This window comes from Sitophilus oryzae, unplaced genomic scaffold (genome assembly GCF_002938485.1).
Source record: "Sitophilus oryzae breed Bouriz unplaced genomic scaffold, Soryzae_2.0 scaffold_1440_pilon_pilon, whole genome shotgun sequence".
Lineage (NCBI taxonomy): Eukaryota > Metazoa > Arthropoda > Insecta > Coleoptera > Curculionidae > Sitophilus > Sitophilus oryzae.
The window spans coordinates 6,193,227-6,211,169 of NW_022146105.1; the positions used below are offsets into that span (position 1 = coordinate 6,193,227).

Sequence of the window (17,943 nt, forward strand, 5' to 3'; positions counted from 1 at the left end):
TTTATGACCGACCCTGTATACATAAATTTATTACTCGTCAATAGACATTTAAAAACCCTATATAATTTTTGTATTTAACTTTTTGCGGTACATTGGTTATTTTATCTATGCTAGACCGAAGGACAAAAATAAATATCAAGTTCAAAACACCGTAAATTTCACGAACTCACCAAATCAACATGGAGTGTCACGGCAGTTTATAATATTAGCATGTATATATTCAACATGCCTTGAGAAAATGTAAAAGAATACAGAGTGTTTGTGAGTTCACGTTAAGGAGAAGAATAAACGCATAATAAACGTACAACTTAAACGTACCTACTGTTCTTCTCTGGTTAAATGTTAAATTTCACAAAACAGTAAAACAGGAAACACAAAATAGAAAAGAAAAATATTCGGATTCTGAAAAATGTAATGTTAGTTGCATAAATTTGGACGTCAATAGAATATATTTCAACTATATTCTGTGGTATCAAACTTGATTTTTAAACTGTCCGATTTGACAGTTTATTTGGTAATTATATTCCACAGAACAAGTTCTATCTTTTATCTGTTCATCAATTAGAGAGAGATAAATATGATAAATACAACACCAATACACATACATGAGCTTGGGATAATGTAATTTTCCTATGTGGCATGAAATTCGCCATTTGAAAATTCTAAACGATCACTTTTTAGCTTCTTTTAATTGACATTTGACATTTGTTTTTAAAATGGAAACTATTGTTGATATCGTTGATATTCATTTTTCATATTTTTGTGATATGTGATTAAAGTATAGTTTGAAAAGTGAAATAATTAAACTACTACAATTTAAATTACAGCACATCTAAGTTATGATAAAAAATGTAAAGCGGGGCCATTTGATACTGAATAATTGTTGTAAACATAACATCTTCCGCTATGTCCAACTCGGCAAATGGTAAACTGAGGGGTCCTGGCCGGCCTCCGAAAAAAGGACTGTCATGCACTTGGTGTAATGAAACGAAACTCCCACTGAAATATGTTTTTCCTATTACAAATGGAAAGAAAGAATTCTGCTCTGAAACATGCTTGTCAGAGTTTCGAAAAGCATACATGAAAGGTGGTGCTTGTTTGCAATGTGACAATGTAATTAGAATCACCAGTAACCCTTCGAAAGACTATTGTTCCACATTTTGTATGAACAAACATCAGAAGAAGGAAATGCGCGTAGCAGCAGTTGCTCCAACTACCCCGTTGGAAGCTTCACCAGGGCCGTTTCAATATGAAACATATCAACAGTTTGACTGGGAGGAGTACTTGCATGAAAACAATAGTGAAGCGGCCCCTCAAAATTGTTTTAGACAATCAGTAAGTCCTCCTCAAAATGATTTTAAAGTGGGAATGAAATTGGAGGCCTTAGATCCAAGAAATGTAACGTCTACTTGTATTGCTACTGTTATTTGTATATTAGGACCTAGATTAAGACTACGTTTAGATGGCAGTGATAATAAGAATGATTTCTGGCGTCTCGTTGATTCAAGTGAAATTCACCAAATTGGTCATTGTGAGAAGTCAGGTGGTATGTTACAGCCTCCTCTTGGTAAGTTTATCATATACCTTTTTAAATAAATGCTCTAAAATAACACTTTTTAGGGTTTCGCATGAATGCTAGTTCTTGGCCAATGTTTTTGCTAAAAACACTAAATGGTGCCGAAATGGCTCCATCTAAAGTTTTTCAAAAAGAACCTCCCAGTCCCAGGACCAATTTGTTCCAAGTTGGCCAAAAACTAGAAGCGGTGGACAAAAAGAATCCTCAACTGATATGCTGTGCTACAGTTGGGGCAATAAAAAATGACCAGATTCACGTTACATTTGATGGATGGAGAGGAGCTTTTGATTACTGGTGCAAATATGATAGTCGTGATATCTTTCCTGTAGGGTGGTGTGCAAAATCAGGGCATCCCTTACAGCCTCCAGGTCAGAAAAATAATAATGGAGCTAATAGGTATGTACTGTGTTAAATATTTGTAGGTTAGAAAATCAGAAAGTAGAAAAGGAGATAAAAATTAGGATGTACTTAAACAGCCGTTAACGGTAGCCTACTAAAATGCCGTTAATAGATATTGTGACGTCTTTAATGTCGGCGGAAAGTAATGCCTAGCCATAAGCATATTGCAAGAGCACCTGTGGCTCCGTGGCTGAGGCTATCGGTTCGTGAGCGAATGGTCTGGGGTTCAAATCTCACGCTGACCAACACTTTTTTATATTTTTTTTTGCTTATAGCGTGATCTTATTGCATTGGCTTCACTCTTTTTGGTTGGATTGGTTTAGTTATTTGGCGGGTTGGTTAGCGTGGTTATTTGGAGGGTGTTAATTCATTGGTTAGTTGGTTATTTGGTGGGGTTGGTTGGTTTTTACTAATTTATATTTGTTTTTTAAATTTTTTTATTAGTGTCGAGGTTAGTTGCGTTGGTTAAGTTGGTTATTTAGTGGGTGGATAGCTTTGGTTAGTCCTTATATAATTCCTATATTTCATAAAGCCGTCAAGTGCGTCACATCAACAACGTCATACCTATTAACGGCATTTTAGTAAGCTACCGTTTAACGGCAGTTTAAGTACAGCTTAAAAATTAACATAATATATTCATTTTGCATTATATGTACCTTATGTTTGAGCTATTTTGTAACCAGAATTTTTTAGTGTAAAAAAGGTGCTTGTCAGATATAACACCTTTCAAATTTTGTTCAAATTTTTCCGAAACTGAAAAAGTAAATTAGAATTGTTGGAATTATTAATCAAAAACTGTTACAATTATTGTGCATTGAAGTTTGACAATGAATATTTTTTCAACAGTTAATTTAATGGACTAATCATAAGCAACCATTTTTGTAGAGCAGTGAATTTCCTACAAAACCTTGAGTTGTGGGTATCATAATGATTTTTTGCTAATGAGTTATAAATTCATAAGAAAACTGCCTTAAAATAATCAAACTTCAACATTTAATGACTTTTGGAGGAAGTTACAAAAAAATTGTAAGAGACCTTTTTTGTAGAGAATTCAATTTTCTACAAATATATAAGACGAGATATTTTTTCCAAATAGTAGCTACGGAGATTTTTTCTTTCTGATAATAAGGAAAAAGTAGAAAACTGAAAGGCATAGGACCTTCCTCTTAAAATTAAGAGCTCATACTTGGAGGGAATTTTTAGGCGTCTATCAACCTTTTTCTTAAGATACATCGAATCTAAATAGGCTGAATTAGCCAGTGGTCGGACAGTTTAGAAAAAGTTGAGTGATTAAATTTTCTTTATTGATGGAATGGAAATGAAATTTTATGAAATAGATAGTGTGGTTATTGGGCCTTACATTAAATATAACAGTTTTTTAACCTACCTATGAGTTTAATTATGTTCTAAGTGATAAAAGTGCTGTTTTGTCAGTAGTCGGACAGCGCCTGCCAGTGTCCGGCCGGGTAGTTACCAGAAGTCGGACACTTTGTGATGGGCTGATTCTGCACAGTCCGGTATTTAATATACCGGGTGCGTCTCAAAAGTGGCTCACCCCTTTAACTTTTTTATTTTTTCAGATAAAATAACGAGACTTTGTACGTTAGTATATAATAAATCAGGATTGATTGACATACCTATTCAATTGTTTTTGGTCACCTCCTGTTTCACCGGAAATGACTACAACTTTTGATTTTTAAATGGCACCCTCGGTATTTTTTTTACTTTATTCAATAGAAAATGACGTTCTGAATAGAATGACATATTTTATGTCAACTTTTAACATTCTCGCTTAATAAAAAATTGTATTTTAAATTTCAATCTAGAGTGTCATGGCTATGTTAAAAGCGCTAATATTTAATCAAGGAGCCTTGGAAAAATAGATTGGATTGTCTAAGGTTTTTAGTGTCTTGTCCTGGCCAGTTAGAAAATGCCCAAATCGTATTTTTAATCATATGTTAATTTTTTCGAATGGAACGAGGGTGGCTCATTAGCGAAAAAAGCATTTTTTTACGAATAATTTGATACCACTCACTTGGTATTTCGAGTCAAATTTTCGTTATGAACCGCAAGTTATAATTTCAAATAAACTTTTGATATATCACCCTTTTCATATGCGAAAATGTCAAAAGTGGACATAATATGTCATTCTATTCAGAGTGTTATTTTCTATCGAATAAAGTAAAAAAATACCGAGGGTGCCATTTAAAAATCAAAAGTTGTAGTCATTTCCGGTAAAACAGGAAGTGACCGAAAACAGTTGAATACGTCAATCAATCCTAATTTATGTCATATACTAACATACCAAATCTTGATTTTTTAGCTGAAAAAATAAAAAAGTTATAGGGGTGAACCACTTTTGAGACGCACCCGGTATATATAATTTTAAAGCAAAAAATCTTGAACATTGTTTACCGTTTTTTGTTGTATGTTATTTATATGAAAAAATCATCTTTAAAGGATAGCAAAGCGGTTCATGCTTCCATTAGTAAACAGCGTTTTCAATTTTTCTTCTTCTAGATACAATTTTTTCAACTGTATTAAGTAACACCTGTTTTTTTATTGGAAATCCGCAAACGGGTAAGTTTTCAATCCCGGTAACAATGTTTTTTGTTAATTTCTCTGGTTAAAACAAGTTCTGGTTCCATTCGTTTGCAAACCTCGCTTACTTAGTCGCAACTGTTGACTTGGAATTCTGTACTGACTTCATATTTTACGCGATATTCCCTCTTCTCGGACAGTTTGGACTGTTTTTTCTAATGCATCTTTATTGTATTGATGAAAACTCCCTTTACTTTAGACTTCATGCTTGAAAATAACCAAAATATCATAAAAAATCAGTCTGAACTCTGCAATATGACGTCGAAAAGAGGCTACTGTCCCAAGAACGGTAAACTAATAGGATTGCTCATCCTCATAAGACGTACGTTCGCCTCTTCCCGCGCTTCAGCTGACAGTTGTGACGTCATTGTAGTCCTTGTCATGATAATGTGTATTCTAGTTGCCTATGGTAAACTTATCAAAATAACAGCTGAGAAATTTTGAGTTAATTATTTTGTCAATTTTAAATGTGAAAAAGGTGTTTTTAAAGTTTTTAGAGCTGTAAAGTTTATAAATACGTTCATTTTATGTTGTGGATTGTGACAAAGTGCTTACCAAGTGCCTACGATATTGTTCATTAATTATTTTAAAGCAAAATATGGAAGTACTCTAAAAAGAATGCTTGAAAAAAGTGATGCTGGGAACTGCTGTTCTTAAAAATGCATTATCCGAGTATTTAATACGATTTATACAGTTAATTTTCTATACTGCATAACATATAAGGTGTTTAAATAAATAAACTAAATAATGAACGTTTTGCATTCGGCAACCAATAACGCACGTGTGTGTATTATTGGTTGCCGGGTAAGGACTAATAACCGTGTAATAACCATGACAAGGACTACAATGACGTCACAAAGCGAGTAGTTTTCGCATGCACCTGGCGGACACTTTTGGCTGAATGAGCAGTCCTATTAGGTTAACTGTTCTTGCTACTGGCCGCCCTCTCAAATATATTAAATTTGGCGTTGACCAGTGGTCGGACAACTTTTATTTCCTTTGATCTGCGTTTGTGTTGAATTTTTGTTGTCCGACCACTAAACACTACCAAAAACTCATGTTTCATTATATTTCAAACGAAAAAGACAGTAGATATTATTACATATCAATTATCAAGAAAAAAGACTAAAACAAAAGAGTTATTTTTGTCCGAGTGTCCGACTACTGGACTTAGAACAAAATTATATTTAGTTTATCGGACACATAAATTTAATATTAAAAAGTATCCTTTTTTGTTATTTGAAATAAATGTTTAGACTATTCTACATACATGTAAAGTTATAAGTACTTCATAAATTAGATACAAAATTTTTAAATTACCTTACAAACTATCTCACCTCCATCTTTAACAGGCAAAAATTAAGAAGCACACACATGTGGTCACTTTCCCGAATTTTTAACGGTTTCAGGGTGACGCTTCGTCCTACGTGGGCGACAAAAGCGAGCGGGCGACGCGTGCGACAACAGAGGGCGATGAGCTCGATTCGCGCGACATATTTCAATCGCATGCGATGCCGCTTCAGTCGCGCGTCATCGCGCGCATCCTACCTAGAACAGCTTCGTAAGAAAACGTTGTTTGATAAATACGCGTCGCTCGCACCGCTCGAATCGCGCTATTTTGTTTCCCACGTAGGACGAAGCGTTAGCCCACGGCCACACAGAAAGCGTTTTTAGCGTTTTGCGTTTTTTGCGTCTCAAGCGCTTTTTGCGATTTTACCGTTTTAAGCGTTTTTTTCGATTTGTGTCCATTAAAAACACGCAAAAGACGCGGCAAGCTCGTGGATTCCCGGCCCGTTCAACAATCAATCCTGTGAGAAAGAGATAGGCGAGATCGGCACGGTTAGCGTTGAAGAGACGAAGATAAAAGATGCTGGGATTGAATTGTGGACGGGCCGGGGCATATATTCGGCGACAAACACAATCTACTGCTAGAGCCAGTGGTGTGTGTAAAAATAATAATTTGCCATTTATTTTACGAATTTTAGTTTATATGTGTATAGTTATTTTATGTTGTATTGTTGTGGTTACTTGTTATAGTTTTTTATGTTGTAGTGTTGTGGTTACTTGTTGTAATTATAATATAATATAATATAATAAAGAATTATTATATAATAGAATAGTAAATATCTATTACTAGTTGCTAACGCAATTTTAGGACATGATTTATAAAACTTTTTGGAGTGAAACTTCTTTACGCGCGCTGGGAGTAAACATTCAAGGCCGTGACATACGAGCTAGCGAGACGGCCCTGACACACGAGCTAGTTGTAACGAAACGTGTTAACTGCTTAGAAATACGTAGTGACGCGACGTGTATTTTTGAACAATCCACGTGTTTATCAAAAATATTGATATTTTAATACAAATTTTTTAAAAGCGAATCAAATTATTAGGTGTAAAAAACCATTTGTTACACGTAAAAAACTATTTTTATTATTTTACGCGAATAAAACTGTTATATGTAAAAAACTATTTTTTACGCGTATAAAACTATTTTTACTGGTAGAAAACTATTTTTACGCGTATAAAACTATTTGTTAAACGTAAAAAACTATTTTTTTACGCATCAAAAACTTATTGTTTCTGGTAAAAAACCTTTTTTACGTAAAAAGAAATATTTTTTACGTGTAAAAACTATTTGTTACACGTAAAAAAACTATTTTTTACGCATCAAGAACTTATTATTTCAGGTAAAAAAACTTTTTTACACAAAAAAAAATATTTTTTACGTGTAAAAACTATTTGTTACACGTAAAAAATATTTTTTTACGCGTCAAAAACTTATTGTTTCTGGTAAAAAAACGTTTTTAACGCAAAAAAAAAATATTTTTTACGTGTAAAAAAACTATTTGTTACACGTAAAAAACTATCGTTTACGTGTCAAAAACTAATTGTTTCTGGTAAAAAAACCTTTTTTACGCAAAAAAATAGATTTTTACGTGTAAAAAACTATTTGTTACACGTAAAAAACTATTTTTTACGCGTCAAAAACTTAATGTTCCTGGTAAAAAACCTTTTTTACACAAAAAAATATGTTTTACGTGTAAAAAACTATTTGTTACACGTAAAAAACTAATTTTTACGTGTCAAAACCATTTGTTTCTGTTAAAAAAAAACCTTTTTTACGCAGAAAAAAAACACTTTTTACGCATAAAAACTATTTTTTACGCGTAAGAAAATATTCCCTTAATTTATTACTTTTTCAACATTTCATTAATAGAATCTTCCTAAACAGTAGATATTCTCTATAAAAATATTTTTAGATAATATCTTAAACTGAAAAAAATGCTATTACCATTTAATTTATTTTTATTGTATTATTAAATATTACGTTCGCCTATGACGGGGTCTCATAGAAAACGCTAAAGACGCTACAGAAAACAAATTTGTTTTCATCTGCGTTTTTTGCGAGACACGCCAAGACACGGCGCGCCGACCGCTAGACGCTTTTGGTGGGGCCACTCCTATATTATCCTGTCATTTTGCTTTAGACCCAAAAGACGCTTCACGCTAAAAACGCAAAAAACGCTTTCTGTGTGGCCGTGCACTTAGGCAAAGAAAATGTTATAGGCTTGGTGCATTTCAGTTGATTTCAACAAATTCCGACCGCAGCGCTTCAACGGCAAAAATCAGAAATAATCCCTACCTATCTTACGCCGCCGCGCGCCGTCCGTCATGTTGATCGCAAAAATAATATTCAAATCGTGGTTTTGTCATAATATTTAAGTATTTTAGTTTTTTGCTAGCGCAGTTATTGAAACTATAAAACACTCCGGTACGAGGTGTGTGTGATGTAACGCTATTTCGGGTAGTAAAAAATAAATGAAAAAAAATCCCAACTAGGTATATCGGTCGTGTTGTGTTGTGACAATTTTAAATGTTAATAAAATTGCCCAAAAAAATGCTAACGCGTAAAGGAGAGCGCAATTAGGGCGTTGTTGGATGCAATAACACTTAATAACTCAACTTTTCCGGATATTCAACTCTCCCCAAAACAACATTTTATACCTTCCTAATTTCTTACACCGATTTGATCAATAGCAAAAATGGATTCAAGCAGTTCCACGAAACAAGTGAGTAAACAAAGTGCTCGTTACATAATCAAAAAATTAAATAGATATATGCTATGAGGGGATGAAATATAATTTGTGCAATATTAATGGTATACTTTTCTAATCAACTAGTGATTAAATATTTTATGAACATCTAAAATTATAATTATGTACCTTTAAAAAATTTGGTTATAACACTCTAGACCAAACCAAACCGAAATTCCAATTATGCCCCGCTAGCGAAACCGGTGATAAAACTATGCTTGCTACCGTAGTTGAACTCATCTAATTTTTTTTAACTGGAATAATAAATTTTAATGCAAGACCATCTGAAGATATCAAAATATTTACCTTTTTATTTTTTTTTGTTTAGAATTTCCACAAATTATACTTTCTAACACTTTTAGAATAATTATATACTAACTTCTTCGTTTACTCGCCATTTAAACCCGTGTATTTGTATGTATTCGTTATTTACGATATTCTCCGGCAGAGAATGCACCAAGCTTATAGAACAAAGCGGAAGAATTGGTAGAATTGTTTTTTTTAATTATTTGAAGCCATACTAAGCCATATTTTTAACTTATTTCCTAATAAATAGGTTTTGTCCGACCACTGGTGTACGTCCGACTACTACCACTGTCAGAGTTTTTTGACCCACCCTACTATATATCGCATTTTGCTCTTTCAGGTTTAGATTTAGGCCATCCTTCGTGGCATTCCCACCCACACCCCCAGTCAGTTCTTCGGTGCCCGATGTAGTCCAAGCCCCGGAAGCGGACACCTCCGCCCCATCGGCCCCTTCTACACCGATCTACTTTAGAAAGAAATGCAGTGGCGGTCCCTTAATCGATACCGCTCAATTGGCCACCACGATCGAAGACTCTTCTCCGATTGGTTTGGCGAAAAAGCTGGTCGGTCAGCTGCTGGACTCCTCAAATAAATCGGAGAAGATTCTGGCCCGGTTGAGCGCCCTGAACGGCGAGGAGGTCGTTCTGAGCCACGAGGGTACCACGTACACCATCAAGTTGCCGCAATTGAACGCGGTGTCGGACTTCGAGAACGTGTTTCAGGCTGTGAGTCAAGCTTTAGGGTGTTGTCAACATCTGTTTGGTGAGTTTATATCTTTGTTTCCTTTAGAATAATAATAATAATACATATTTATTATATTATACACATCTTTATTATTTATTAATTATATTATTTCAAAATTGTATAATAAAGCGAAACAGCGTTAACTAGCGAGAAAAAAAGCTAATACTAACTTAAAAGTAAATCATTAGCTTAAGCAGAGTTTACACTGTGTCACTTTGGATGTACAACCAAAATGAATCACTCAGACTGAATTCATCCAAATTGAACATTTTTACATATTTTCATCCAGTTCGCAGCAGTTCACTGTTTCATCTTTCGCAGGCTGCCACCTCTCCCAGTGTTTTCTATATCGAGGTTGGCCGCACGGGTCGGCGTCGGCTGTTTACATTTTTCACTAGCCGTTTAATCTGGATGAATCAACGGTTCGTTGAACGCTTCTTTCAACAAAAGTAGGAAGACCGTCAACTTGTTTCATCGTTCAATTTTTAGTACATGTACACTTTGGATGAAACAGTGATGAAAGGCAATTTTTTATACTTATTACTTTGGATGATTCATCCAAGTTGTACATCCAAAGTGACAAATGTAAATGAGCCTTACATACCTAATGCATATTTCTAATTTACAGTCCCATATTCAAATAATCATACAGAGTGTATGGTTCCAATTTAATCAGCATTTTTTTTAAATTTATTCCCGAACAAGTTCTTAATCTTCTTTCTAAATTCTTAATCAACAATTATTTCTAGTTTATGTAGCGCTAAAATTCTGATTTCGAATGTTGTATTTCATCTTATCATTTATTTCAAAAAGATGTTTATTGTTATAGAGGGGCATTATACATTCATATATTGTATACCGGGTGTGTCTTAAATGTGGCTCACCCCTATAATATCTTTTTTATTTTTTCAGATAAAAAAAATGAGATTTGGTATATTAGTATATATGGCATAAATTAGGATTAATTGACGTATTCAATTGTTTTTGGCAACTTCCTGTTTCACCAGAAATGGTTACAACTTTTGACTTTTAAATGGCACCCTCGGTATTTTTTACTTTCTTCGATAGAAAATGACATTCTGAATAGAATGGCATATCATATGTCAACTTTTGACATTCTCGTTTAATAAAAAATCGTATCTTAAATGTCAATCTATAGTGCCACGGCTGTGTTAAAAACACTAATTCTTAATCAAACAGTCTTGGAAAAATAGATTTGATCGTCTAATGTTTTTAGTGTCTTGTCCTGGCCTGTTAGAAAATGCTCAAATCGTATTTTTAGTCATATCTCAATTTTTTCAAATGGAAGCATTTTTTATGAATAATTTGATATCACACACTTGATATTTTGAGTCAAAAATTTTCGTTACTTACCGCAAGTTATAATTTCAAATAAACCATATGCAAAAATGTCAAAAGTTGACATATGATATGTCATTCTATTTAGAGTGTTATTTTCTATGGAATAAAGTAAAAAAATACCGAGGGTGTCATTTAAAAATCAAAAGTTGTAGTCATTTCCGGTGAAACAGGAAGTGACCAAAAACAATTGAATACGTCAATCAATCCTAATTTATGTCATAAAGTAACATACCAAATCTCGTTTTTTTAAGTGAAAAAATAAAAAAGTTATCGGGGTAAGCCAATTTTGAGACGCACCCGGTATAAACTACATAAACTGTCATTACTCACAAGTCTTTTGAAAATTGCTCTACATGATTGGTGATATCACATTTTTTAATAACGCGTATAATTCGCTTTTGTACTGTGAAAATATTTTGACTTATACTATCACGATCCCATAAAATAATTCCATATTTTAAAACAGACTCAAAATTTTCAAAATACAGAATTTTTAAAGCTTTCTGGTCTATATACTATTGTACTTTTGTACATACGAAAATCGACACTCTAAAGCCAGAATTTGCCGACCCTGTATAATTCTGGTTCAACATTCAGTATTTGAGGCTACCAGCGCAAAAACGGCCTAACCCCAAAAAGCTTGTTTTGAGAAAACTTGGAATAAAGTTTAGTGGCAATAACGCTACTAGTTTAATTCTCGAACACTATTTTGATATTTTGCTGCAAATATATGTCTAAAGACCCAATGAACTAAAATATAGACATAAGATTATGAAAGAAGAACGAAATTATTGGACAAAACCCACCGTAAGATTAGCCGTGAAACCATAACTAAAATATGACTCCCCGCAGACACTTAGTGTGTCTGCCTTCCGGCTTCATATACGGGAGGAATCAGCAACGATTAACTAGTGATCCTGAAAAAAGAAAAGCAGGTAACCAGGTGGCAAATGGTGCCTCGTGCCTCGTTTGCTGCCCTTTTTCTTTTTTCAGGATCACTAGTTCATCGTTGCTGATTCCTCCCGTATTGATGAAGCCGGAAGGCAGAAACACTAATTGTCTATGGGTAGTCATATTGTAGATTGTAGTCTTGTTTTTATGGCTAATCTTACTGTAGGTTTCGCCCAATAATTTTGTTCTTTTTTATTACAGTCCCCACGATAAGATCTTTTGTTCATAAGAATATCTATAATAAATATTGATTAATAAAAAAATGTGGGCTAGGCTGTTTTTCTTAAGCGTTTAGTTAGTAGGTCAATATTAATAATTGCATGAACACTATTATTGAAGCATATTTTGTAGCTTAAAACTTTTATTTGTATTTAGATAAATTAAATAAAACACAACGGTGTTCAAAACCTATTATTCGTCATTCATGTGTATAGGAACATTTTTTCATTTTTTTTTCTGAGGAATCAATGTGTAATTATTTAACACATTGGCCGATTGATTAAAAAACATGTAAAAAATTACATTTTTTAAAATTTTCTGTTACTTGGATTAAGGCAGATTATGATACTAATTTAACACTTTCGCAATTTAATGATATTAAAATGTTTTAAAGGTTGCTTGACTTAGACTTGGATCAAGGCAAATTAATAGAATTGCGTTTATTTCATCAAGGAGATCGAAATCGACATAATATCAAGAGACAGCTTTTAATCGGCATTGACCGGCCTACACATCTGTGTTAATAAGAGGAAGAAGTCAGTGGCGCACAGTTTTTTAGAAAAATGTTCCAGTGATAACCTATACCGAGTTAGTCATTTTAGAAGCGTGGTCTGTATTTTAACGTGTAAGACAGAGAATAATACAAATGAGACAAAATCAAAAGCGGCATACAGTGTTGCCTGTTTTTACGTTTGTGGGAAAATTGTGTAGAAAAAAAAAACTATTTTAAAAACTTTCATGTATACTACTGAAATGAAGATAATATATCTGCTAAATATAATCTATTACATCTGTAGTAAAATGAGTAACTAATTGTGAAAAATGAGGTTCCAACTGTAGATGCAACATTTTCCTTAAACGCCTACTTGTGCGGTTTGAACTTTTGATGCAAGATCCGGCAATACCACAGAAGAAATGTATCAACCCAAGTTTTATCTCTTAATACATTTGATTGTTCATCAAGCGCAAGCACTGTTTTACACGTTAAAATCCAGACCACACTTCTAAAATGACCAAATCGGTATATATGCCCCTAGTGAATCTGTCGACACTTTTTTAGCATTAAAATATATAGCACTTATAGTAACTTTTGCCCTCAAAATGTCATTCAAATAGCTAAGGCACTTGGAAGGCTTTAACGCCCTGTATCTACGAAACAAAGCAGAATCGGACATATGTTGATAGAAAATTATTAATAATAATAAATAACGCTTTATTGTACAAAAAGCCAAAATAGCTTCGTCGACAAAGCATTTAAAAAAAACAAAAGCACAAAATTAATAAGTCTTATATATATCTTATTTTTACGTGGGGAATCTCCCAACGAGAGGCACATATTTTTTGAAACACCCTGTGTATAGCCGTATATATTTTATTATAACCGCGGCCGAAGTGAGATAGTGAAATACTTACAAAGAGTTTATTTTTTGAACAATGATTTATAAAGTTTTACTAATAAAGAACGATCTTTTTAGGGTTGGAGGAACCAGCGAAAGAATGCGGTCTCTGCGATATCCAGCCCCCTACGCCGGCTAAACGCAAAGTGCCGGAACAGGAAGCGGCCACGTCCACGACCGTTACGGAAACGTCGAGTGTTTCTGGATCGCCCGTGACTAGTCTCAACAAGATCCCGACACAGGAATGGGGCATCGAGGACGTGATCCAGTTCATCGAATCCACCGATTCGTATTTGGGTTCCTATGCCGATTTGTTTAGGAAACATGTAAGTTTTGTAATTCCCCCGGCGATTGTATGAAAAGGACTTGACAGAAGAGCTAAAAAAGTAATATTTCAGTTCGGCAGGGGCGTGCATATAATGTAGACAAAAAGGGCGTTGCCTACCCCACACAAAATCATGCAATATTTTTTTTATATCATTATATCCAACAAATATTCGCAATAAGAATTTTTATCGCATTTTTATTCTAGAAATTACGTAAAATATATTTATATCATTTTCGACTACAGCGTTATCGAGAGACAACCGCCCAAAGCCAGAATTCTGTAACTTAGAAGTCGCTAAGCGCTTTTAGACGCTCAGCGTATATGACATTAATTTTCGCTTAGCGCGCACTTAACTACCGATTTGGATATTCTCATCTGACCCGCTTAGCGTCTTTACTGATTGTGCTAAGCGATTTGAAAACAGCTACCTTAAAGGATCATTTTGCTTGTTGAACCTCGTTATTGAACTGTCAGTAAAAATAGAAAAAATGTGATTTTGTGCGTTCTCTTACTCTTTAGTGAAAACTACTTCTTCTTCTATAAATTCCTCAATAAGTAACTGATAATTTACGACTTGGCAGCTATTAATATTGTTCAAAACATCGAAAATGTTAAGAAGCCTCATTTCCCTCGTATAATAAGAATAATGACATATCCATAGAAAAATAGGTTGACATAACTCAACAGTAGGTTATGAAATTCACGTAACATTGACATTTTCATTGTTTTATCCACATTTGATAGTTAGATACCTGAGAAATTGCGATGCTGTCAATATGTGCTCAACGCGTATCCAGAACACGATTCGCACGGCAACGAGAATACCAAAATCGACTGCTTGGCCTTCCGCTCATCGAATACTTTTGCTTACTGCTTTGAAAGCGTAACGTTTTTATGTCAAAGTTCCAGAATTCGGATCCAGCACTATATTCTCGTTGCAGTGCGAATCGTTTTCTGGATACGCGTTGAGCATATATTGGCAGCATCGCAATTTGTCAGGTATCTAATAGTTTACTAATAGTCAAGTGTGGATAAAACGATGAAAAATGTCAATGTTACGTATGTACATTTCATAACCTATTGTTGAGTATGTCAACCTATTTTTCTATGGAATGTCTATGGTTATGTCATTATTCTTATTATACTAGGGAAATGGTGAAGACCCTTCTCAGCATTTTGGATGTTTTGAACAATATTTATAGCTGCCAAGACGTAAATTATCAATTACTTATTGAGGAATTGATAGAAAAAGAAATAGTTTTCACTAGAGAGCAAGAGAACGCACAAAATCACATTTTTTTCTTTTTTTACTGGCAGTTCGACAAGCAAAACGACCTTCTAAGGCAACCGCTTCAAGTCGCTTAGCGCAGTGGTTAAAGACGCTAAGCGCGTCAGATGAGAATACCCAAATCGGTAGTTAAGTGCGCGCTATGCGAAAATTAACGTCAATTATATTTCCCTGCTTTGATTTGCACTGCACGCCACTACAAATTGCAGGTCCTACTACTACTGCATATCGGGGTTCCAGTTTTTCTAATACCTTAAACTGAAAATTACTTACAATAGCTTTGCTATTTAAGGGAGTGATTCCACGTAATCTTCCACGTACTCTGCAGATCACAGTGCAGATCAATATTATATGAGAAAGAGATAGAATAAGGAAGTAACGCGTTATTTAATTTTGCCGGTGTCGACCGCTGTGCAGCACTCACTTTTTTGCCATTACTGCTATCATTAGTGATGCCATTTCTGAGAAATTTCTAGTGATGGGATCACGCGAGTGAAAAATACTCGGTCACCCGAATATTCATATCTTCGGTATGTCTCGAGTATTTTTGTCGATCTCGAGGATTACTCGGCACGCAACTAGCATCGGGTGTTGCGTACCGTCGCTCACGAGGATAGGGGCGATTTAAGATTTATGCTGAAACCTCTTATATAGAGGATAGAGGATAACCGTTTAATCACTTGCTCGCATGTCGCTCGCAATAATAATCGGTTTTCAGGGTAGTAACCTGGCATTTTTGAACAGAAATACATTACTTATTTTTGTTTTGTTTTGTTTAGATGAATATAAATATTAAATTTCTAAAAATTAAACTAAAGTAAATATTATTTTTCTACAATATATAAATTTGAAATATAAATTAAAATTCAACATATACTAATTAAAAAATTAAAAAATAAACATAATTCTTAACTTGTTCTTAACTAACATAACTAAAAAATTTATCCTACAAAATTGAATATCAGCATAATATACAGATTAAAATAATTAATTCTCAACTTACATTACTAATACAAAAATAAAAAAAAATATATAAAAAAATATATCTCTGAAAATAAATTTAACCAATGCTTAAGTAAATTTCTTTGAATTGTGCATTGAGGTATGATTTGATTATTGCCTTGTTTTTTCTTTCAATTTATCTAATTATTTATAGTTGATTATACGGCTCACCTTATGATTTTAGTCTAGTTGTTTTTAATTTTTCGAATTTAGCGTACCATATTGTTATCTGTGATTGAACAATATTTGTGATAGATATAATTTTTTGACTTTGTAAAAAAATTTTGACTTTTTAACTTGTTGTGATTGTATTTTATAAATTTGACCTCTGTAATTGTTTTAGCTTTGGGCCTGATGATGGGAATAGTTTAAGTTCCCGAAACATGTCGCCCCCCTTGCGTTTTTAAGCATTGAAATTTAAATTAAACAATTAGATCAAATAGATTTTCCCCAATTTAGTGTAAAAAATAATTAGATATATTGATTATTTAATTACTTTTGCTATCTTCGTCTACCCTATTTTGATTTACACTGGGGTTTCTTCACTTACTCGAGGTTTCATTTTTTCTAGGAATAACTGATACTGAAAATTACTTACAATAGTTTTCGTTGCATGGATCGATTTGTTGGAATCGTTTTGATAATTTTGTTGTTATTGATCTTTTGTTGTTTCGTTTCGTTTATATTCTATGTAAATACTTAACCGAAAATGTTTATTTTTTATAGGAGATTGACGGTAAGGCTTTCCTGTTGCTCAACTCGGATATGATGATGAAATACATGGGCCTAAAGCTAGGACCAGCCCTGAAAATATGCAATTTGGTGTCGAGACTGAAAGGTCGTCGATATGCATTGTAATATAAATAGGTTAAGTGAAAATTGTATTGATAACATATAAAAGCCAATTATTTCCGTACTTAAATGTTTCTTGTATCGCTATTTTTAAGTTTGCATGTACAGGGTGTTCGATTCATTCATTTCAGGTTGACATTTTATTGTCATGGAGTGATTTCAGTTTATTCATACAAGGGCAGATAAGTAATCGAAATATATTGGTAATTACAGAGAAAGAGAATAAAAATATTACTATATAAGTAAATTAGTTATGTGAAAAATCACAATTATTGACCAGATTATTATTACTCTTTGTTTTAAAGATGTAAAGCTATTTGATTTAAATAAAGACACATTTCAAAATATTGTGTATTTGTTTTACTGATCCTTTATTTATTATGTTTTGTACTAGTTTTTTTGCAAGGGTGCCATTTAAAAATCAAAAGCTGTAGTCATTTCCGGTGAAACAGGAAGTGACCAAAAACAAATCTCGTTTTTTTATCTAAAAAAATAATAAAGTTATAGGGGGGGGCGAGATTTTTGCGACGCGCTAGGTATAAATAAAATATTAATAATATAAAAAGTACAAACTTATTTATACCATAGAAAAAAAAAACGGTGTTAAAGATGGCGGAAAAATGACCATCCATAATATTTTGTCGAGGTCAAACCCTAGACACCCCCATCCTCTTCTTTATTTTTTAATCACACACTTACTGCTAGTTGGCCTTAAGAAGGTTTTGTAACTTATAAGAAATAGATTTATGTCTGGAAACGTTCTATCCTTTTATAATGTTTCTAAAATTAGTTTTAATTTTTAAGTTCTATGTCAATTTTTAG

At 33.5% G+C, this 17,943-nt stretch overlaps 1 protein-coding gene across 1 annotated transcript; it reads left to right on the plus strand.

Annotated features, from left to right (window-relative positions):
- The first annotated feature begins 695 nt into the window (after positions 1–695).
- Positions 696–17,469, plus strand: LOC115876920 (polycomb protein Scm). The gene is made up of 5 exons (XM_030892967.1): positions 696–1,567; positions 1,621–1,972; positions 9,319–9,740; positions 13,730–13,977; positions 16,996–17,469. The coding sequence occupies exons 1-5, from the start codon at positions 907–909 to the stop codon at positions 17,125–17,127; spliced, it is 1,815 nt and encodes a 604-aa protein (XP_030748827.1). The 5' UTR covers positions 696–906; the 3' UTR covers positions 17,128–17,469.
- Positions 17,470–17,943: the final 474 nt, after the last annotated feature.